General features: G+C 43.0%; 1 protein-coding gene across 1 annotated transcript in view; it reads left to right on the forward strand.

Annotated features, from left to right (window-relative positions):
- Positions 1 to 23,951, forward strand: part of SHARPIN (SHANK associated RH domain interactor) — an 846,773-nt gene that overhangs the window by 127,251 nt on the left and 695,571 nt on the right. Inside the window, exon 2 of the mRNA XM_044066299.1 lies at positions 20,618 to 20,792. Coding sequence (XP_043922234.1) covers positions 20,618 to 20,792 — 175 coding nt within the window. The remainder of the gene's footprint in view (positions 1 to 20,617; positions 20,793 to 23,951) is intronic.

Raw genomic sequence — 23,951 nt, forward strand, 5'->3', positions numbered from 1 at the left:
TAAATGGTGCATATCTGGGCCTTAGTTTGGGTATCGTATCCAATCTACACATCCTAGTATTTTGTATTTATATCTAGTATTGTTGACCCCAGTCCTTCAGTTTTCTGATTCAGGTTGTTTTTCTTTTCCCTCATTCTATAATGTAATCTACAGGAAATACCCAACCAAGCTAGAGTCTTTACTGTGGAATACCTTCCAGTAATGTAGGCCCATGGCATATATGCAAATGAACCCTTAAGAAAATACCAGGGGTATTACACCGTGAAGACTCTAGTTTTGCTGGGTCTTGTAGATTTGACTAAATGGTTTTAACCTTTTGGTTTTTTGCAGGCATCCTAATGTTTATGGGCATTAGGCTTATTTTCAAGTTCTGCTTCCAAAGTATGGCCAAACTGGCCCACTTATTCTTTACTGATGAGTTCAGAAAAAGGATGAAACATGGCTTGTCTGCAGCTAGTGGGTTTTGGCTGTATTAGCTTGACTGTACCGGTAAAGACTTAAAAGTTAAGTCATGGGAATCCAGAAGTCATGTATTTGAAACACTGGTCTGTTTGGGGTTCATTTGCCTGTATTTCATGGGTCCCTGCAACATCAGACTTTGTGTTAGACAGTGATGACTCTTGGTTGGGTCATCCTTCTGTAATGTTTAATGTGAGGTTGATGTCTGATATCTCAGTTGCATGATTTTACATGCAATAATTGTGAAAATGTGAGGATTGTTTTATCTGCAGATGTTCTTCGTGTTTCACTGTTGCAGTCATTACATTTGGGTAATCTGCTGGCAGGTTGCCCGCAGCAAAGTCTTGGGTCCTGCGTCTGTTGCTGTCCCTTCTTCCATGACTTCAGGTCGTCAGAGGTATAAAACATGCAGCTGACGCCATTACATCAGTCTTTCTTGCCGCGTGGTGCCCGAAGCAGAAGCAGTTCGCATGTGCCGGTCGGCAGACTCCTGAAATTTTTGTTTCAGAGTTTCAGAACCGAAGTCTTCAACTAAAAGCTAAGTACCCCATTGGGGAAACTTTTTCTTACTCCTTACCGATGGCAGTGAAAGTTAATAATTGCATTACTTGTGGGAAGCAAATACCTCATAAGGATTTTCATTTGTACTGTATTCCTTGCCTAGGCCCTGACCACAATGTTGCTTGCTGTCTGCTTTATGCTAAATTTAATCAACGCACGATTAAACACTGGTATATTTTTGCTTCTAAATATTTTGGCTCAAGATTTAATTAACCAGAAATGTTGTCTGTTAGCAATCCGACTACTGGAATAACTAAAAAAATGCAAAGAAAGACAGACCGAGGTCCAAACTGACCACTCTTCTCCTAAGCCAGTTGCCAGTTCGCCAGTACTCAGTGAGGTGTTTTCACAGCCTCTGATACCCGCTACTTCTGATTCGTAGGCCTCTACTGAGACCCATTCAGAGTCCGGTATGCTGAGAGATGCTTAAATTATGCAACCCGCAGATGTCTGTACCTTAGATGGGTCCGGAGCTGCTGTGCAGGACCGGCTTCTGAGGGTGTTTATAGGCCTACAGATTTTTTATATTAGACCGATGCCATCTTCAAAACTAAGGCCAAAATCTAAATATATGTCTAAAAAATGACGCCTGGGCCACATGTGCAGGCCCCTATGCCTAAAAAAAAATGATCAAAATGGGTGAAGATTTAATTACTCTGATCAGAGGTAGCCAACCCCTTCCTTTTAAGAGGCCTAGGCAAGACATTGATTATGAATCTTCTGAACAAGATTCTATTTCTTCTTTTAATGAACCGGATTTGTCTATTCCTACTTATGAGGACTCTGATGCAGAAGATTCCATTCCTTCTGCTTCTCCACCTGAGATTTTTTCTTTTGGAGAAACTGTACATACCTTAAGGGAACATTTCCACTGGGAAAGTCAGGATTTCTCTGAATCTAAAAAGAGACTTGGGAATTTTCTTCTTCTTCCTCAGCATTGGCCTTTGGCTATACCATATGTTCTAGACATTGTTGTTGATGTTTTTTCAGAATCTAGTAAGACTCCTGATTCTCTGCATCTGGCTCCTTGTAAGCCAGACAGATACTAGAGGGTTCCTGACTCCCACAAATTCCTTTTCAAAAATCCTATTGCTGATCCTGAAACCATTTCTCAGGGTTCCAAGGGCATTAAGGCCTCTACTGCTAAAAATCATACCCCTTCTGATAGAGATTCCAGGGTGCTGGATAGATGGGGGTAAGAAGGTTTACACGTCTGCAACCTTGGAAATCAGGGCTTTAAACTGTCAATTTCATATGCTTAAATATCAACAGCATATCATGGGACTAAAACAGAAAATGATGTTAATCTCTGACTGTGTGGAAAATAAAGATTTGCAGGATTTGTTACATTCAGCTGAACAAGTTGGAAAACATACTTTGCAATGTGGTTTAGAGTCCTTGGAGACCTCTTGCAGGGCTGTTGTAACTGGATCTGTGCTAAGAAGGCATGCTTGGCTCAAAGAGCAAACTCTGCCTAACCATGTTAAAAGCAAAATTGTTGGATGCTCCCTTACAACAGGACCGTCTCTTTGGTAATAAGGCTGAAGTGTTAAAAAGATGGAAGATAAAGCTAAATCTATGCAAACTGTGAAATATTTCTTACAAGTGCAACCTCCAAGATTTAGTAGGCACTGACCTACTAAGAACTGGTCCTTTCCATTCCCCTCGAGAGCCACTCAAGTCAAATCAAGACATTCCAAAGGCTCCAGGTTTCAGTCACAAGAGACTTTTAGAACAAAACAATGGGGTGCCTCCACCTCCAAATCTGGAAACAAGAAGGCACCTCCCTATGGTAAACGGTCTCAATGACTTCCCTCTACAGTCACCAAGTACTTACCTTTTAGTCGCCCCTTTGGGGGGAAAACTGGCACTTCATCCACAAAACTGACATCTTATTACCCAGGACAAATGGGTTTTAAATATAGTATCCCAGGGTTACAGATTTCATTTCCACATGTTGCCAATCCCAAACGGATGGCCAGATCTGCCCCTAAATCAGTGGGCAGAGGCCCAGAAGTAAGTTCTGTCCCTCATCAACATGGGGGCTATTCAACCAGTACCAGAAGAGGAAAAGGGACAAGGTTTCTATTCAAGACTTTTCCTGGCACCCAGAAAGACAAATCATGGCATCCAGTTCTGGACTTATCCACTCTAAACACATTTCTGGACATTCCAAAATTCAGGATGCTGACTCAACAGTTGCTACCTATGCTAGGCAGAGATGCCTGGTTGGTAATTCTAGACTTAAGAGGCTTATCTGCATATCCCAATCGGGGAATCTTGCAGAAGATACCTCCGCTTCAAAGCAGGCTACTTGCATTACCAGTTCTCTGCACTGTCCTGTGGCTTATCTACTGCACCCAGGGTCTTCACAAAGTGCCTGGCACCAGTAATTGCATTTTGCAGGCAAAGAAATGTTCAAATATAGCCATACCTGGACGATTGTCTAATTCAGGCAGAAAACAAGGACATTCTTCTAAAGCATCTGGCATTTGTAAAAAGGGTTCTGACTTGTCTAGGGTACACCATAAACAAAAAGAAACAAAAACTGGTACCCTCTCAAAAAAAAAAAATTACATTCCTGGGTGCAAGCTTGAATACAACTGCCCAGATGATTTGCCTTATGCCAGAAAAGCAAATTCAATTGGTGACTTACTTCAAACAGGTGGCCACAAAAACACTATCTGCAAGACAAATTCTTCAAGCCTACGGGTTCATGGCCTCCTGCATTCTTCTAATTCCGTATGCAAGACTGCATATGAGGAAACTTCAGTGGTACTTAAACAGTTTATGGAGTCAACATTGTCACAGCCTGGAAACAATGATTCCTATTCTACCTTGCCTGCAACTAGTTCCTATGGTGGGCAGAGGCCTGTCTCCAAAACAAGGGACTGCCATTCACTCCACCCCTTGCCGCCCAAACCCTAACTACAGACGCATCCATATGGCAGTGGAGTCTTTCATTATCTTTCATCCGGACAGGGTGGCTGTCAGGACCAATCCATCTTTCATGCCTTGGGGGGCTTATCTGGCAGGAAAGTGCATTCAGGGCAAATGGAGCCCAAATCAAATGCACTTGCGTATCAGTCAGAAAGAGATGCCAGCAGTACAGAATGCACTGACAGCCTTCAAGGACTACCTTCATCCAGGACAACTAATGATAGACAGACAACACCACAGTTATGTGGTACATAAACAAGCAGGGGGGTACACATTCCTTCCTCCTTTAAGACTAGCCATGGCATTGTGGAACACTGCCTTGACCTATCAAATACAACTACAAGCTCAATTCCTGCCAAGAAAGCTAAATACTCTGGCAGACAAAATAAGTAGAAATCTTATGCACCCACATGAATGGAAACTGGAACCACAAGTTTTCAACATGTTGACATGCAAATTGGGGAGCCCAGACATAGTGCTCTGTCAGACTAATTCTGCACAAGAATTCATCACAAAAAAGCTTGGAAAGTGGATGCTCTATTAGTCTATGCTTTTCTCCCTCTGCCCTCCAAAGTTCTACTAAAAGTCAGACAGTGCAAAGCAAAAATGATTCTGATTGCTCCAGACTGGCCTCGCCAACACTGCTACCCACTCATGTGCAGTGTCACACCTTCCTCCATGGCACCTGCCTCAGACACCTTACCTACCATCTCAGCAGAACTACCAAATTCTGCACACTCGGCTCCAAACTTTTAATCTTGCAGCGTGGCTAATCAACTAATTTCACCCTTGGCATCCCTCAACAAACGTGTGATGGATGTCATTTTGGAGGCTAGAAGGCTTAGTACTAGAAAATCTTATGCTGACAAATGGAAAAGATTCTGTGCCTGGAACCAATCACAAGGAATAAGCACAGCAATGCCCAATATTCCTCAGATTCTGCAATACTTAACTGAGATGCTTCACAAGGGTCTGTCTTTTTCTTCCATAAAAATCCATGCCTCTGCCATTTCAGCTCATTACAACATAGAACCCCACCCCCCTCTTCTCTCAACCTCTGCTAAAGCAGTATCTGAGGGGCCAAAAATTTAAGACCAACTTCTGCATGGGACCTCAATTTTGTTTTGGAAAAACTCACTCTCCCTTCTTTTGAGCCAGCTGCTACTGCAGACCTAAATCCTGGAAAACCGCTTTCCTTTTAGCAGTCAGTTCATCTAGAAGGTTTTCAGAATTGCATGCTGTTATGGCAGTGGAGCCTTTCATTATCTTTCATCCGGACAGGGTGGCTCTCGGGACCAATCCATCTTTCATGCCCACTCGGCCATTATAGATAAGCTCACCAGCTTAAATATATAAACCCCTATGTCACTAGATGGGTTGCAAACTGACTCAAGGACAGAACCCACATGGTTAGAATTGCTGGAGCCATGTCAGACTCCAAACCAGTTACAAGTGGCGTCCCACAAGGCTCAGTCCTGGGACCTCTCTTGTTCGGTATATATTTCTTGGAGGTACAGGCTAACACGGAAGGACTGTGGCTGACCAAGTTTGCAGATGACTGCAAACTGGGCGCCATAATAGACTCTCCAGCCGACATAAGCATCCTACAAAAGGGCCTCATAGAAACAGACAACTGGTGCCAGAGACATGGCCTCAAGCTAAACACCAAAAAGTGTATAGTCATCCCCTTTGGCAAAAGTGCCCACAAATTACCACATAGGTGGTAATTCATTAAGTACGGAAGAAGTAATTGGTGACCTGGGAACCCAAGTTGATAGCAATCCCTCATTTGACAACCATGTGGCCAAAGTGGTTAGAAAAACATTTTATATAGCCCACCTAATCATGAAGGGATTCACATCTAGATCAGGGGAGGTCATCATGCCTCTTTACTCATCCCTCATGAGGCCCATAATGGAGTACAATGCCCCTTTTGGGATGTACCTTACCAGATACCTGCAGCAACTGGAAAGACCCCAAAAGTACCTCACCAAGAGGATCAAAGGGCTCAAACAGGTGCCATATGCTGCCCGGTTAAAACTCCAGCTCTACTCAGTGGCATACCACCTGCTCAGAGGCGATCTGTGCCTGACGTATAAAGCCATGTCCAACCCGGAATTAATGGACATGCTGCACCTCAGAAAATCCAAATCCAATTGAGCTACGCGCTCGAGAGACTTGAACTTCAGCACTGAAATAAATAGGACATGCTGGAGGGACAGATTCTTAACCCAGAGGCTCCCTTCACTCTGGAATAAAATTCCAGTCCAGGTTAGGCAGAGTCCCTCATTGACTCTCTTCAAGAGGAATCTTGATGAGTGGATGGGAGGTGATAGGTTTACCCCGGGTGTCACTTCTGTGTCACTGTTAGACAGAGGCACAGTATACTAACCTCGAAAAAGGGCATAGCAAAATTCATTTAAAATGGGTGGCGAAAGCCAAACACACTCTGGCTAGGCTTATAAATGCCCTAGGGCAGATAGCCTAGTATGAACCTATGCCTAAGGTGGCATCCAGTGTGGCTCTTAAACCATTCATCTGCCAACTTTTTTTCCCAATCCACAGAACAAGGGTGAGCGAATTCTGCATTCATTGGATGTACGCAGACAGCTTAGATTCTACTTAATCAGGACAAAATCTCTAAGAAAATCTGAACAACTATTGGTGGCATTTGCTGCAGGGGCAGAGGGAAAGGCGATTTCAAAGCAAACTATTTCTAAATGGATAAGCCATTGTATTAGTTTCTGCTGTATGCACCATGGTAAACCTATCCCCAAGGGGATCCGATCTCATTCCACCAGGGCTGCATCTACTTCTGCAGCCTTTCTCAGAGGGGTTCCTACCAGAGACATTCTAGAAGCTGCTACCTGGAGCTCAGTTCATACGTTCACCAAACATTACCATTTACCTCTCTTCTCTAAATGCAGAGCTGGCTTTGCCACTGCTGTCCTGCAGGGTCTTTTAGCTGCTCCTAATGCTGTATAAATCCATCCTCCCCAACCATAGCTTTGGGATTCTACCCAAATGGTAATGACTGCAACAGTGAACCACGAACATAGTACAGTTGTGTACACTTACCATAAATGTAGATGTTAGAGTGTATTCACTTTTGCAGTCCTTGTTACCCACCCTCCAGCCCCCTCTTTTTCTCTTACTATACCTCTCCTTTCTTTTAGTATGCTTGAAAGTCTTTTTGGTGTATTTGCTTTTGTTTGGAGGTATATTTTTGCTCCAGGACTCAATGCAAGAAGATCTGGAAGGGACTCTCTTCCTTTCCTTGGATAGGAGTGTTACTGCATCCTTTACCACCATTTCCGCTGATATCCAAAGTACTTCTGAAGATTGAAAAAAATCCCCCAAGATCATTGCTGTGCCTCCCTTCTTCCCTGGGCAGTAGTGGTTCTCCCTTTTTTTGGACATTGCCAGGGACAATAACTGCAATCTTCTTCAAAGAATGGATTTTATCACAAAAGATCAGAGGTGCTTGATACAGCCCAACCCCAATCAACTTTGACTGCCTGGATGAGAGATCCTAATTCTTTCTAGGCACCTGTTTATTGAGGATGTGCAGCAGGTGATAAAGCCTGTTGTAAGAAAATCCTGTGTTTAGCAAATGGAAAAGGATTTCAGGTTGGTGCTGACAACATAACCATCATCCATTCATTCGGGGCTAGTGTTTTATTTGTTATCACAATAGCTATGTGAGTTACTATCTTATGGCCTTCCTTGTTCCTGTGTCACTTATCGGCCATTTCAGTTTGTGTGCCGGTGGATCATCCTTATATGCATTCTTATGTTGTCATATTTTTGAAAAGGAGTTTTGCATAAGAGGCATCCAAGAAAATTGGTGGCCCCTCTTTGGGATCTTAATTTTGTGTTCGAGAAGGTAATACTTGCTCCATTTGAACCAGCTAATCTAGCTGACTTGAGGATGTTCATCGTGTTACCCTGCTGCAGTCATCACACTTGGGTTATCCTGTCATCAGGCGGTCCCGTAGTCGGGCGGAATTCCAAAGTCTTGGTCCGGCGTCGGTTGCTGTCGCTTCTTCCCTGACATCAGTGCGCCAGGGGTATATATAATGCATCCGACACCATTTTCTCCAGTCTTTCTTCCCGCGCGGTGCCCGAAGCAGAAGCATTTCCCCAAGTGCCGGTCGGCCGACTCCTAAGATTTTCAAGCTCGAATTTCAGACCGAAGTCTTCAATAAAGCTAAGTACCCCGTTGGGGAAACTTTTGTGGGAAGCAAATACCTCATAAGGATTTTCATTCTTACTGCATACCTTGCCTAGGCCCAGACCACGTCGTCACTAGTTGTCGTTTTTGTGCTAGGTTTAATAAGCGTACTATAAAAAGACGCTTTGATTTCGCACGACACTACGGTAGAAAATTTAACTACACTATGCCGTCGGAGCAACCAACTACCGGCGTGCACAAAAAACGCAAGGATAAGGACGGGCAGCCTAGACCCAAGGCAGACTCTGAGGCCTTGGCTGGTCCAGTCTCCGGTTCACCGGTCTTCAGTGAGGCTCCGACGCAGCCCCTGACTACCGCAGATGTGGAACCTGAGACCGCTTCGGAACTTTTGGCGGAAAGTACCAGGCCGACACAGCCATTTTGTTCAGCCCCTACTGACGACACTGCTGAAAAAGATGTCGGTGCTGCAGAAACACCTTCGGTTTCTGAAGGCGTCTTCAGACCGACGACCCTCACCATTAAAACGTATCCTAAGACGAAGACTCCTATTAAACCTAAAAAGACTGCACTTCAGTCCTCTGTTCAAGGCCCCATGCCTAAGAAACAGATGCTCAAAATGGCTGAAGATTTGATCTCTTTAATCAGGGTTCCCAACCCCCTCCTGACAAAAGGCCTAGACAAGAGTAAGATTATGCATCCTCTGAACAAGTGTCCATTTCCTCAGGCTCCTCAGAGGACCAAGATTACTCCTCCCCTTATGAAGATTCTGATGCTGATGATTCCATTCCCTCAGCTTCTCCTCCTGAAGACTATTCCTTTGGAGAAACTTTACACACTATGAGGGAACATTTTCACTGGGAAGGTCAGGACTACTCTGACTCCGAGAAAAGGCTCAGAGTTTAATGCGCCATGACCGACGCTCAACCATATACTTTGGTGTATTCGGGTCGAGGAGCGGGACAGCGCTTGGGTAAGGACAGCAATGTGGATCTTGAACATCTACATTTATGGTAGGTGGTAGGTACAACTTTTCTTTTACTCCCCCAGCACAGACCACTTGCCATCCCCCCAGTTTTAGACCTTGTGGATGATGTTTACTTAGAGTCCAGTTTGAACCCAGACTCTCTGCCTCCTGCTCCGGTCAAACCTGACAGAGATAGTATAGAGTGCCTGATTCTCACAAATTTCTTTATAAAAGTCCTGTTGCTGATCCAGAGACCATCTCCCAGGGTCCCAGAGGGGCTAAGGCTTCTATGGCAAAAAATCCTGTGCCCTCTGAAAGGGACTCCAGAGCACTAGACAGGTGGGGGAAAAAGGTTTGCACCTCAGCCACTCTAGCTATGAGGGCACTAAATTGCCAATTTCACATGCTAAAATATCAGCAATTTCTTGTATCTCAGTTAAAACAAAGAATGAGCACACTCCCTCAACAGTCTGAATTGAAAGAAATACAGGATCTGTTGCATGCAACTGAAGAGGTGGGCAAACATACTTTACAATGTGGGTTTGATTCTTTGGAGGCTTCCTGCAGAGCAGCTGTCACTGGGTCTGTTATACGTAGGCATGCTTGGTTAAAGGAACAAACTCTGCCTGATCATGTTAAAGCAAAGCTTCTAGATGCTCCCTTACAGCAGGATGTTCTTTTTGGAGTTAAAGCAGAAGAAGTCTTAAAGAAAATGGAGGATAAGGCAAAATCTATGCAGACAGTCAGAGATTTCCTACAGGTACAGCCCCCTCGTTTCAGCAGAAATTGGCCAACAAAAAATTGGTCCTTTCCAGCTACTGACAGACCACAGAGGGGTAAATACAGACGTCCAAGAGGCAGAGGACAACCACAAGCCCAGTACAAACCTCGCCAATGGGGCACTGCAACACAGAAGGGAGGAAGAAGACAGGTCCCAAACTACCAGAAGGCAAACTCAATGACTTGCACCTTATCTGGCCAAGCAACACTCTCTTGGCAGCCCCCTTGGGAGGAAAACTCGCACTTTTTTCAGACAACTGGCACATTGTCAATAAGGACAAATGGGTCCTAGACATAATTTCACGAGGATACAGATTCCATTTTCACACCTTGCCAATGAAAAGAGGAATGCCAAACCTGCCACAAAATCAATGGGCAGAGGCACAAAAACAAATTACAGCTCTCATGGACATGAGAGCCATTCAGCTGGTACCTACTCGAGAGCAAGGCCAAGGATTTTACTCTACTCTTTCTAGTTCCCAGAAAGGACAATGCCTGGAGACCAATTCTGGACCTTTCAATTCTAAACACCTTCTTACAAGTACCCAAATTCAAGATGCTAACACTACAGTAGCTTCTTCCCATGTTGGGCAAGGAAACATGGCTAGTAACGGACCTCAAGGAGGCATACCTGCATGTCCCTATCAGACAAAGTTGCAGAATATACCTCCGTTTCATTGCAGGTTCAACCCATTACCAATTCTCTGCACTGCCCTTTGGCTTATCTACTGCGCCCAGGGTCTTCACAAAATGCCTGGCACCAGTAATTGCATACTGCAGACAAAGAGGAATTCAAATATACCCATACCTGGACGACTGCCTCATCATAGCAGAAAGCAAGGACATCCTCTTACAACATCAGGCTTTTGTAAAACATCTTCTAAGTTGCCTGGGGTACACAATAAACGAAAAGAAATCAAAACTAGTATCCTCACAAAATATGACATTCCTGGGTGCCAGCTTGAATACAACGACCCAGAAGGCTTATCTGACGCCAGACAAACAACTACAACTGACTCAATATTTCAAAACAATGGCAACAAAGACCCAACTACCTGCAAGAAAAATTCTGCAGGCCTTGGGCTTCATGGCATTTTGCATACTACAAATACCATTTGCAAAGCTGCATATGAGGAAATTACAGTGGTACCTAAAAAGCGTATGGTCTCAACACGGCCACAGCTTGGACACCATATTTCTCATTCCCTGCCGAGTTTCTATGGTGGTCACAGGCATGTCACCTCAACAAGGGTCAGCCTTTCACCTTGCCCCCAGCCAGGCAAACTATGACAACAGATGCATCGGACTACGCCTGGGGGGCACACATGGCAGGACAGTGCATTCAATGCGTATGGACTGCAGATCAAAGGAATCTGCACATCAATCAAAAAGAGATGCTAGCCGTACAGAATGCACAGCCTTCAAGAATCTATTGCATCCAGGACAATAAGGACGGACAACATCACAGTAATGTGGTACATAAACAAACAAGGGGGTACACACTCCTACCCTCTATGCAGGCAAGCAATGACCTTGTGGAACACAGCTCTGGCTTACCAAGTTCAGTTACAAGCTCCATTCCTGCCAGGAAAGAAGAACACATTGGCAGACGACCTCAGCAGAAACATCATGGATCCCCACGAGTGGAAACTGGATCCACAAGTATTTGCAATAACTCAAAAATGGGGCCATCCAGACATAGACCTGTTTGCCAGTCCTCAAAACTATCAACTAACAAAATTTTGTACAAGGACACTTCACCATCAAGCTTGGAAAGTGGACACACTCTCATTCAGTTGGAAAAACCTGACGGTATATGCCTTCCCTCACAAAGGTGCTTTTGAAAGTCAGAAAGGAGAGACCACGATCGATACTCATAGCCCCAGACTGGCCATGCCAGCACTGGTACCCACTATTGAGGAATATGACCCAGGGCCCACCTTGGATTTTACCACAAATTACACATTTGCTCACACAGCAAAACAATCAGATTCTTCACAGCCAGCTCAAAATCTTAAATCTGGCTGCATGGCAAATCATCTAAGCAATCCAGCCAGCTCCTCTTTCCCAAGCAGTTGTGGATGTTATTCTGGAAGCTAGGAGGCCCGGCACCAGGACTGTTCAGACAAATGGAAAAGGTTTTGTGCCTGGAACCAAGCTAAAGGCCAAAACACAATTCAGCCTCACATGCCTCTCATTCTACAGTATTTAACTGAGATGTTGCACAAAGGACTTTCTTTTTCTTCCATTAAAATCCATGCATCAGCTATTTCAGCCCACTATAACACGGATCCACCCTTATTTTCACATCCACTTCTAAGGCAGTTCTTCAAAGGGGCAAAAAACTTAGGCCCCCCAGGAGAGCACCTACACCAACATGGGACCTCAATTTTGTTCTGGAAAAACTTACGCTACCTCCCTTTGAACCAGCTTTCTCTGCAGATCTACAGTTCCTATCATGGAAGACTGCCCTGCTGCTAGCAATAACTTCAGCTAGAAGAGTCTCAGAGCTGCAGGCAGTAATGGCGGTGGGACCTTTCCTCATTTTCCATCAAGACAGAGTTTCTCTACAAACTAATCCTTCCTTCATGCCTAAGGTGGTTTCCAGTGTGGCTTTAAATCAAACCATCCACTTACCCACCTTCTTCCCAAATCCACAGAACAAAGGAGAAAGACTCCTGCATTCCTTGGACATTCACAGGCAACTTCGTTACTACTTGGATAAAACTAAGGCTTTCAGAAAATCTGACCAGCTCTTTGTATCCTATGCTACAGCTTCACAAGGGAAGGCTATATCAAAACAAACCATTTCCAAATGGATAGGACATTGCATTCGTTTTTGCTATACCCATCATGGAAAGCCAGTTCCTGCTACCATTAGGCCCCACTCTACCAGGGCAACAGCTACATCTACAGCCTTCCTCAGGGGGGTTCCAACCAAGGAGATTTTGGAAGCTGCAACTTGGAGTTCAGTACACACCTTTACCAAACACTATCACTTACCACTTTACTCTAAGACTAGAGCTGGCTTCGCCACTGCAGTTCTGCAGGGCCTTCCAGCCTCCTCTAACCCTCTGACGACTCCACCCATCCTTAGCTTTGGGATTCTACCCAAGTGTGATGACTGCAGCAGGATAACACGATGAATATAGTACAGTTTTGTACCTACTATAAATGTAGATGTTCGAGTGTACACCCTGCTGCAGTCCAGGTTACCCTCCCTCCATCCCCTCTGATGTAACTGGCTAAATCTCTACAATACCTTCCTGATGTATTTGCTTATAGCTGGAGGGATTTTGTGTTTGTGCAAAATTTACTTAATTTGGTACTAATTACTGACCACCTTTTTGGGGGCACCTGACATCTGGGGCAAAAAATGAAGAAAATGGCGTCTGATGCATTATATATACCCCTGGCGCACTGACGTCAGGGAAGAAGCGACAGCAACCGACGCCGGACCAAGACTTTGGAATTCCGTCCGATTGCGGGACCGCCTGTCGACAGGATAACCCAAGTGTGATGACTGCAGCAGGGTGTACACTCTTAACATCTACATTTATGGTAGGTACAAAACTGTACTTAACATGGAGGGCTGTTTTACTGATTGGTCTCACCTCTGCAATAAGAGTATCTGAGTTGCAATTTCCTTATGGTGAGTCAAAACTTGTCTCATTTTCCACAGAGGTAGGGTTTCTTCGAGACCTAATCCATCTTTTATAACTGCAGTCGTATTTGAGTTTACTTTAAGTCAAGATATCCGTCTCCCAGTTTTTCTTTCCTGAACTTATAAGGAGAGAGGATTTTCCATACCTTGGATGTCGGCAGACAGTTTTGATACTATCTTGATGGGACTAAATATTTCAGATCTTCAGCTCATTACTTTATTTCTTATGAAGGTAAGAAGTGGCCATCCTATGTCAAAACAAGTGGTTATCTTGGGTTATTACCTTTTGTTATACTTAGTACAAGAAAACTATTCCAGGAAGGGGCAAAGCCCACTCTGTTAGGATCTTGGCTTCATCTATGGATTTATGGAAAGCGTTAGATTCTAGAAATATTATAGAAGCAGCATTTGTTTACAAGGCATTACAAGCATGATTCCTTCTTTAAGTTCAGATTGGGCTTTGCTAGGACCATTCTCCAGGAGCTCCTGGACCCTTCCCCTTCCACTTTTCAGATGTACTAAGCAGTCTAAGCTAGGGTAATCTACCTGTATAGCTAATGTTACTGCAACAGTGATCAATATGATGAGCACTAAACACTGTACAGTTGTGTAAGTCAACTTACCATAACAGTAGATGTTAGAATGATTGCTGATGCGGTGGCTTCTGCGTCACTCAGTCAGCCTTGGTTTTTGGCATATTGTTTATGCCAGGGTGTGGACATTATTTTTTATTGTTCCTAGCATTGTCCTTTTCAGGGTTCCGACTTCATTTTTCTCTTTGTATTAAAGCTCTGATGGGCTTGGTGCCCAAACCTGTCTTTTTAGTGAGGTCAACTCAAGCTAACAGTTTCAGCATGTGGAAGGTGCCCTGAAGCTGTGATTATCCTCAGTAGATGTAACCCCATATAGACAAGGCTACTTGCAACAGTGATCATTTAAATATCTACTGTTGTGTTGTTTACTTGCACAACTGTAATTCCCTTCCTGTTGAGGGAGTCCTAAACCAATGATAGAGCGACCATTACTAAAAGACTGTGTACTGTAGCAGAGTAGAAATAGTTTCAAGGCACTTGGCTATGTGTATGTTGGCTTTAAAGCTTTGAGAGTTTACATTTTTTTTCTTGCCACTATCTTAAGGCTGCTATGACTCTTGTAATGTTCCTGTCAGTTCCCCAAACTCTGGTGTCCCCTGTTGTGATCCATGCTAGGAGAATTTCCTTACTTTGCGAGCCATTATACATGGGGTCCTCCAGTGCCTTGTGCATGTTTTAAGTGGTGTGAGGTGCCAGGCTCTGAGAGAGAGAGAATGGGCAAGGGGCCATCATATATTGCAGCTTCCAGGGTTTTTCCCCAAGCCCCCAAGTCCTTCCACAAGTGCTGACATTACCAGGCTGGGTGGGCAGTGGGAACATAGACTTGAGTATGCACCTTGTTCCTAAGCGGGCACACCTTTTATATCCTCCTGTCCAGAAACTTGGTGCAGCCTCTTGGAGCTCCAGCCTCTACCAGACCTCTGCTAGAGAGAGATCCTGCAAGTTCTCATCCTCTCAATAATGAGCACATCCTTCCTCTCTGCCATGCTGTGAAATATTATAGCCGCTAATTGAATTCTGGTTGCCTGACTTGTATTCGGAATTTATCCCTGTATGTAGTTAGTGAGACAAAGATTTGTGTTTTTTAAAGTTGTGGCATAACAAACAGTGCTGTTTTTCCTGGAATGGTGTGTGTGCGCAGCCTTAAATGTTTCATAGTGTGTGTGTATAGGGATATTATCTAGGTACATTGATGGTGATCAGCAAAAAGCAGTATATCAACTGGTTCATAGGTTGGTACTAGGCTGTTAGCCCTAGGGCCTATACAAGCCTAGCCATAACAATTCCCTGGCTATTTCTTCCCACACTATTTACTTCCCTGGACACCTGTCTAGCAGGGCAACTGACGTGATCCCCAGGATGAATTTCCTTTCTCCCATCCAATCGTCAAGGTTCCTTTTGAAGAGGTTCAAAGAGGCACTGTGCTTGACATGTATGGGCAGTCTGTTCCAGAGTATGGGGAGTCTCTGGGTCAAGAACCTATCCCTCCAGCATGTTTTGCTTATTGTGATGACAAGGTTTAGATCCCTGGAGCGTGTGACTCTGAGGGATTGGGATTTGTTTAAGTGTAGCATGTCCAACAGCTCTGGGTTTGACATGGCCTTGTATGTTAAGCAGAGATCGCCATTGAGTAGACTATGTGCGAAGAGTATAGCTGGAGTTTTTTGAGGCGGTCAGAGTAGGTCATCTGCTTTAGGCCTGTGATTCTTTTAGTGAGGTATCTCTGCGGCATTTCCAGTTGTTGCAGATGTCTTGAGATGTGCATACCAAACGGGGTGTTGTATTCTAGAATGGGTCTAATGAGGGATGAGTACAGTGGGACAATTGCTTCATTTTTCCTGGATGAAAAGCCCTTAGTGATGAGGTATGCCACATAGGATTTCCTGACTGTTGTGGCGATGTGGTTATCAAAGGTGAGACCACTGTCCACCTGTGTCCCTAAGTCTCTTATCACACTTTTTCAGTGTTTAGTGTACTGCCGCCTATGTGGTAATTCATGGGTACATGTTTTTTCCCCAAAGGGGATAACTATACATTTCTTGGCTTTGAGCTTGAGTCCATGGCTCTGGCACCAAGCATCTGTTTCTGTAAGGCCCTATTGTAGAGTATCCACATCATTTGGGGATTCAGTAATGGCTCCCAGTTTGCAGTCATCTGCAGACTTTGTTAGCCAGAGTCCCCTTAGTGTTGGCATGTACTCCAGAGAAGTAGATGCCAAACAAGAGCAGTCCAGGACTGAACCCTGAGGTACTCCACTTGTCTGGAGCTGGATTTGGAGTCTGCTACTTTTACAGTGAGGATTCTGTCAGTAAGCCAGTTGGCAACCCATCGAGTGACGTAGGGATTAATGCCCAGCTTAAGTCTATCTATGATTCCAGAGTGGGGGATAGTGTCAAAGGCCTTGGCGAGGTCCAGATAGGCTGTGTGGACCACCTTACCCTCGTCCATGGCTCTGGAGACCTGATATAAAGAAGTCAGTCAGGTTCAGGAGACAAGATCGCCCCTTCACGAACCCAAACTGGGTGGGGACCAGTGTTTGAAGGTTGCCATTGTCCTTGTTTATAAGTTCCATGATATTACGTTCCATGGCCTTGCAGATCAGGCTCGTCAGACTGATGGGGCGGTAGTTCCCGGGATCTAAAGTGGATCTCCCCTTGTGGAGTGGGATAATTGTAGCTGTGCGCCACTCAGTGGGCACGAAGCCTGAGGTGAGGCTATGATTAAACATGACACTTAGATGAGGTGCCAGTTCATTTTGTAGTTCATGTAATACACAGCTTGGGATGTCATCTGGTCCCATTGGATGCTGTATTCTTAGTTTTGGAGAGTGCGTTTTTTTTTACCTGTGTGGCCGTTATTACCAGAATTTGGCTGTCTTCTGGTATTGGGATGGGCCATTTAGGGGGTGAGAGGGGGGTGAAGTTGGCACTGAATTGATCTGCCAGGATATTGGCAATATCCTTGGGATCAGTATATTTAATGCCATTCTGTTGTAGCTCAGAGCAGATCTGAGCATTGCCATTTAGATTGTTGACATAGTTATAGAATGCCTTGTGGTTGTCTTTGGAATCATTGGCAGTTTTATTTTCATAACTAGCATTGGAGGATTTTATGAGGGATCTCAGCTTCTTACTGAGGCTGATAAGGGAGTCTTTGCATCCTGGGATTTTCCTCTTTTCTGCAACAGTTTCTTCCTTTTGTTGTAAAGTTTGTTTATGGGGTGGGGACCACCAGATTGACTTCCTTTTTTTTTTTTATATAGAGGAGAGCATCTTGGCTCTATTTGGGATGTCACGATTCATGCATGAGTGTCTTAGTGTAGGATTCAGCAGTCGAACTTTCAGTTCTTGTGTGCATGGTTGTCATGAAGTTTGTCACTTCTGACTTGAGTAGCATGAAGTTGGCTTTGGAGAATTTTTTTTATGGAGGTTTCCTTATTGGGGGTGTGGCTGGGATCTGGATGTTAAGGGTGATTAGCTTCTGGTCAGACCTGACCAACGAAGGGGTGACCATAGGTGTGGAGCATCGATTTCCCATGTTGTCATTGACCAGGTCTAGGATATTGGAGCCCGTGGTGGGACTATGGATTTAGTTACTCCAGGGCATTAGAATTTGAATTCCAAGAACCGTTGGGCAAAGGTGTTGGCACACGAGTAGATTTCCCAGTTAATGGCAGGGTAGTTGAAATCGCCCAGTATTAGGGTGTTTGGTTGTATCTCAATATTTTCCAATATGTTTAGAAAGGTGTAGTGAGAATCTTGGGACATGGTGGGGGATTTGTAGCAAGCTACAATTTGGATTGCAGTCTTACCTAGTGTTAGTTGCACCTGGAGAATTTCAGATGCTGTGTGTTGGGCAACTAGCCTGGTGGTGTGAATATGGGCACTCCTCCACCTGTAGTGTTTCAGTCCTGGTTTGGTGGCTGAAAAGTGTGGTAAGAGTTGTAGACTGATATTGCAGGGTGCTCTGGGAGCCTTGAACCAGGTCTCAGTTACTGCACAGATATCGATGTTCTCCACTTTTAGGAGTGCCTCGAGAGAGTGCATTTTAAGGTTTAGACTAAAAGCGTTTAGTAGCATTACCTTCAGAATTTGCATGCTTGTATCTGTTATGGTGGTGGTTTTATCCTTTGAACTTTGCCTAAAAAAGGCACTATGGGGTGGCAAGAGCCTTAGCCAGTAACCTGAATACCAGGGGAGACGGATGCAGACCATCTCTGGCAAAACATCGTGGTCTGTCGATCGTGTCATCCCAGGCAGACAGATACTGGATCCCCTTTGAATGACACCAGAAGCTTAGCAAGTTGTTGAAGTCAATCATTTTGTCCTTATATTGTGGTATCATTCTGGGCGAAGGCAGGATGCTACTCGGGGCTAGGGTCATACCTGCCTGGGCCACATGATTCGAGAGCTCTTCCATGTCTCTCTTCATGTAGTCCAGAGAGGTATGTCTCAAGGCATTCACTCTAACATGTGCAATGGCAGATCCTGGCACCCGACAGGTAGCTGACTGTAATTTTCTCCTTTTTCAGCCTGGTGAGTGGGACATCAGTGTGCCTGACTATAGAGTCACCTATGACTAAGTGTTGGGTAAGTTGTCTTGCCTTAGTTGCTGGGTGTCACACTGGTGTTGTGAGCTATGTGACACTTTGGTTGTGATTGGTGTGTGTTTGCATTTCAACTTCGGAGGTCCTTGTTGCTTGGGCAGGTTGCAGTTAAGGGTCTCCACATGTGGATTTAATGTTGCTATGCTATTCACAACATTCATTTAATGCAGATTCACCAGGTGGACAGGAGAAATCACAGGAAGCTGACCCTTGAACATGCCTGGTTTGGTGCTTTTTTTGTAAAGTACAGGAGCTGTTTCCCCTTGCCTTAGCAAGGTACTTTGCAATTATATGCTGTTTAGTGCATATAATTAATTTCTCCTTATTAACAAGGAGAGTTGAGTGCTTGTATCAGTTTAAGGCTTCCTAGTGCTTTCCAGCAGGTATTAAAGCAAGTGCTAGTCACAGGGATGCTTAAAGGTAAGATGAAAAAAATGGTTTATCCTAAACACTGCAGTGTGCACTAGATAAGTTAGATCTGAAAGTAGGTAACTTAAGTTTTACCTGTCTAAAAAGTTTGTTTTAGTGGAGAGTCACTATTTTTAAAACAGCAAGATGGATTGAAAGGGGGTGGTCACTTTTGTATTCTGATACTATGGAATACAGTAGGATGGCCAATAAATTTTAAATAGTTGAAGGGGTGTGATTTCACAAAATGATAATTTTGTGCTTACTCTCACAAGCCAGTGAAAGCAGAGAGGAAATTAGATATATGGTCAAATTAACATAAGAGGCAGGCAACTAGAAAGGCAGTGGTATTCATTTCTGCCTGACTCGCAAAAAAACGGAGCTGTGGTCTGTTTTGAAGTTTTAATATGCAGTTCAAAGCAGAATACAAGTAAAACACAAGGTAAAGAAAACAAATCACAGTATTCAAAATATAAAAAGGCAATAAAGTAATACAAAATACAACAAATAAAAAGCAAACTAACCTTTCCTTCACAGCGAAGTGTAGCAGAGTCTGAGCTTTTCTAGTAAAGCCTTCTTACCATTCGTCAGAGCTGTGAAACAGGAGAATTGGACCCCTCACAGAAACGACTATATGCACAAAGACACACACTCTACCCATGTTAAAAACACACTGATTTGCAAAGTTAGGGAATCAGTGTGTTTCATTTTGTGACAGGGGTCCATGATTGTGTACAGTGACAGTTGGACTTGTGTGTGTATGTTTGCAAAACAAATACAAACACACAAATATAAGATGTGAACCTATGTATATTTTTACACGTGTGTATATTTTATATTTGTATATTTTATATTTGTATACGTGTATGCATGTGTATTTGTGTGTGTGTGTAATATATATATATATATATATATATATATATATATATATATATATATATATATGTATGTGTATTTGTGTGTGTAATATGTGTGTATATGTGTGTATTGTAGTGGTACACAAATGCATTCACATGCATATTTTTAATCTTATAAACTGCAGTGATTTTTTTTTTTCAGATATTACTGGGCAGAATTTCTGTAGGAAAGGCTTTACAACCTCAACAACATTAGACCTTTTGGTTTAAAGCTATGAAACAATAGAAGGAATATACTACCATCCCAAGTACCATCATGATAAATGTGTCTGGAATCCAGTGACTGAAGTGGCTTGTTTGTTTTTAAACAAACTCATGCAAAGAAAATGCCCCCCCCCCCCCCATTTTTGGTCTTTTGTGTATGTTAACATTTTGAACTGACAGATATAAAGCTGCTGCTGCTATCCCCCCACCCTTTTAGGGTGTGTTGAATGTGTTTCTTGTTTAAACTTCTTTTAATTTTACAGCTTTTCACTTCAGTTAAAATTCAGTGCTCTCTCATTCAGGATTTTAAATCTTGTGTTTTTTAGAATATTGTGGAGTACAATCTACGGGATATTTCATATCAAGTGAAAGACTTCACACATCATGAGTTAACAGTCGTGAACTCTCCAGAGCAACATTTTTCCTTTATATTTGAAGACGAGAAAGTGTCACAGAAATGGTGGACTGTCCTTAGCTGCTCCTTAAGAGAGGTGCAGAAAGGTAACTTGGCATGGACATCTTGTTTCTTGATATTTTATTTGGGGGGGGGGGTAGTATAAATATAATTTATCCCTGATGACAGACCCATTAAACCATCAATATAAGGCTTATTTTGTACTGTGGCTAACTGAGAGCTATTGAGGTTGCTCATTCCAGTCAAAGAACAGACAATCCATCATAAAAAATGTATGGAAGGATGTTTGGATTTTTCTGTCTGCCATGCTGTGAGTTTCTTTTTGAAAACAATGTAATGCTATTTGGTGCAAGACATCACTCCGTGCAGGTTGTTGCACTACTGACCTAGAGTTGAAGGCTAGTGTTGCCAAGCTTTTTGCAGTAGTATCTTTTCACCCTAGTTTTATCATTGCTGCATAACCACAAGATCTGCGGTTGTGACCCGAGCTGGGATTTCAGAATCTGCTTTGTAAAGTAAGATGTCTGCGTGCTGTACATCTCAACTGTCCAGAGTTTCGCAGTATGCCCAGGTTTTTGGCTGATATTTTTGGTCTGTTCCCCATAAAATTTATGGTTTTCTGGCAAATCATTGGGATGATCTGAGGACTGAAGTCACTAAATAATGGCATACATTTGAGTTTGACTTCAAATCCTTCAGATAATATACGTTAACAAACCTTGTCACTAGCTACTTTCTAAGTTTATAAGACCAATATTTAAAATATGTCCCTATTTTTGGGCCTTTGTCCCTCCATTGTCTGACTTTGTCTAGGTTTCTTGCACTGAGAAGATGAGGTGTGCTGTGTGCATTTACAAGTGAAAGTGTTGTGTGAGGTTGCTGATTCATTAACAACATTGGTCTTGGCAATAAATGGTTCATCTTTTTGCTTGCCGTTGGGCTGTTTTCATTTTGTTTTCTATGCTTTTTAGGTAATGTTATTGAGTTGCCATTTTAAATGTGTGGAAAATGGGTATGGGCAGTAACTGATATCTTCATACATGTATCCTGTACCTTGGCCCCTGCCCCCTTCTGTACTGTCAGATTTGAAGACATATTACATTTATTTTCCCAAGGGAAGCAGTAGCACACACTTTTACTTTATCTTGTGGCCTATGTTTGCTGCCAGACAGAAGTCACTGACAAAGGAGGGCGTGTTAGACTGTCTCCATTGTCTATATCATTTTATTGACATCTGTGGAAGACTGTTCCTAAGATCTTACAACAGAGTCTGGATCAGCTTCACCTTTTTGTGTCTGTGTGAGAGATCAGACTTTAGTAACTTTCTTATGATGTACATAGGGAAATAGCTCTATATATAAGAAGGGGGTTATCAGTTCACTAAATGAACGGCTCCTTCAAAATCGTACATTTACTTGTAAATGGTTGGGATGGAAAACCCCTCTGTTCCAGTACCCTATGTCAAGGCTAATAGGATCTATTATGCAAGGTGGTGCAAGTGCATCCTAGGATTTTGGCAACATTTCTTCAGCAGTGGAATGATGTTTCCTTAGAATACAAGTACAGAATGGAGGCGGAAATTGAGGCAGTGCTTGTATTTCAGTACACTGATTTGTTTCAAGTGGTATGCTGTCTTCATTTTCTCCATGTCTGGTTAATGATATGTCTTGGCATTAGTGATGAGGGTCAAAAAATTAGGTGCTGAAGACTGGTGTCAGTGACAGAGGACTTCACAGAATGTGACCTTGTTTTACTCTGTTTAGTTTTGAGTTTCCCTTTGCAGGCATCTGGCCATCTTTTCCGTAGGGAAAAGTTCAATTATGGGCTTGTTAACAGGAAAGGGCTCTGCATGTAGTGGCTGGCAGTGTAGAGATGAATCTGTTTGGAATTGTCTTGGCAAGGTGTGTGTATGTACCTTTAAGAAGCTATCAAAGGGCTTGCACAAGTGTATAAATACTGAGCACGTGGAAGTCTGACTACCGTTTTGTAGTAAGCTGTTGAGATGTTAGCATGTATGTGTGTATGGTTGGTCTGTTAACCAGTTTGTTTATATTTTCTGATTCTGCTATCCATCCTGATGTGTTTCTGTGTATTTAAAGCATCTAAATGAAATATCCCGCATGCTTGTCATTGTCATCTATGTTGGAGAGGGACGAATGATATGGTGTCAGAAGCGGAATGTCTAAAGGGACATGAAGTTAGAATAGCCAAAACGATTTGTTGCCAGAAAGAGTTCGGTTTCTTCCACTTAAGTGTGAGAGGCATCCGGTTGGCACTGGGAGAATATAGAGGAGTGAATCATCCCTACTGCATGCATAATTCCCAAAACAGGTCAGAAACTAATTTCGGATATTAAAACTTGCTCAACTATTTTTTATTCACAAAATATGATGCACAGCATACAGAATGCTCTAAATGATATTTACATAAACAGATATGTCCGATAATTTTATTTATTTACATTTGTTTACCTGGAAAGTCCGACTGGGCCAGAAGCCCATTTTCAGCGGAGGCCCGGGCAGAAAAGCTCCACAGAAATGTAAACAATGTGCAGTAATTGGGTAGAAAAAGAAGAACAGTATACATATAGTAAGATGCAGAATACATATCCTCTATTTAGTGTATACTAGTATTCAATACAGTTTTCTAGTGGATACAGGTTCAAAAAGAAAAACACTAGCATTTCAGTGAAGATCACTTTGAGAAAAAAATACAGTTAGTACATATTAAATAGTAGTTATGACTAAATGACATTTCCTTGAGATATATATATATATATATATATATATATATATTTATGAGTAGTAGTAAACACTGAGGAAAGGGAAAAATGAGGAGTGGACAGTGTGACAGTTACAGATATCTTGTCAGTCAGGTTTGGCACAGGAGCAATGCCAGTTCTTGGATAGATGTTCAAATAGAGTAGTATTTTAAAACTGGTAGATTCAGGTGTGTTTTGGAGGGTGTGGGGTAGAGAGTTCCATAATTTTGGCTATATGATTTGAAATTAGGGCTTCACCGTGAATGTTGTTAGCATTGTTTACTGTGAGAAAGTTTCTGTCTGCAGATCTTAGACTTTGTAGGCAAGAGTGGGGAACAACAAGTTCCTTCAGGGGTGGGCAAGAGTGGGGAACAACAAGTTCCTTCAGGGGTGGGCAACTGTCAGGATGGAAGATGATATTGTGTGTGAATTTAAGTTGGTAGAGATGAAGGTTAGGTAGTTCAAGCCAATTTCATTTATGTAG

The sequence above is a fragment of the Protopterus annectens genome, chromosome 3.part1 (assembly GCF_019279795.1).
Source record: "Protopterus annectens isolate FY-2018-M chromosome 3.part1, PAN1.0, whole genome shotgun sequence".
In the NCBI taxonomy this organism is placed as follows: domain Eukaryota; kingdom Metazoa; phylum Chordata; order Ceratodontiformes; family Protopteridae; genus Protopterus; species Protopterus annectens.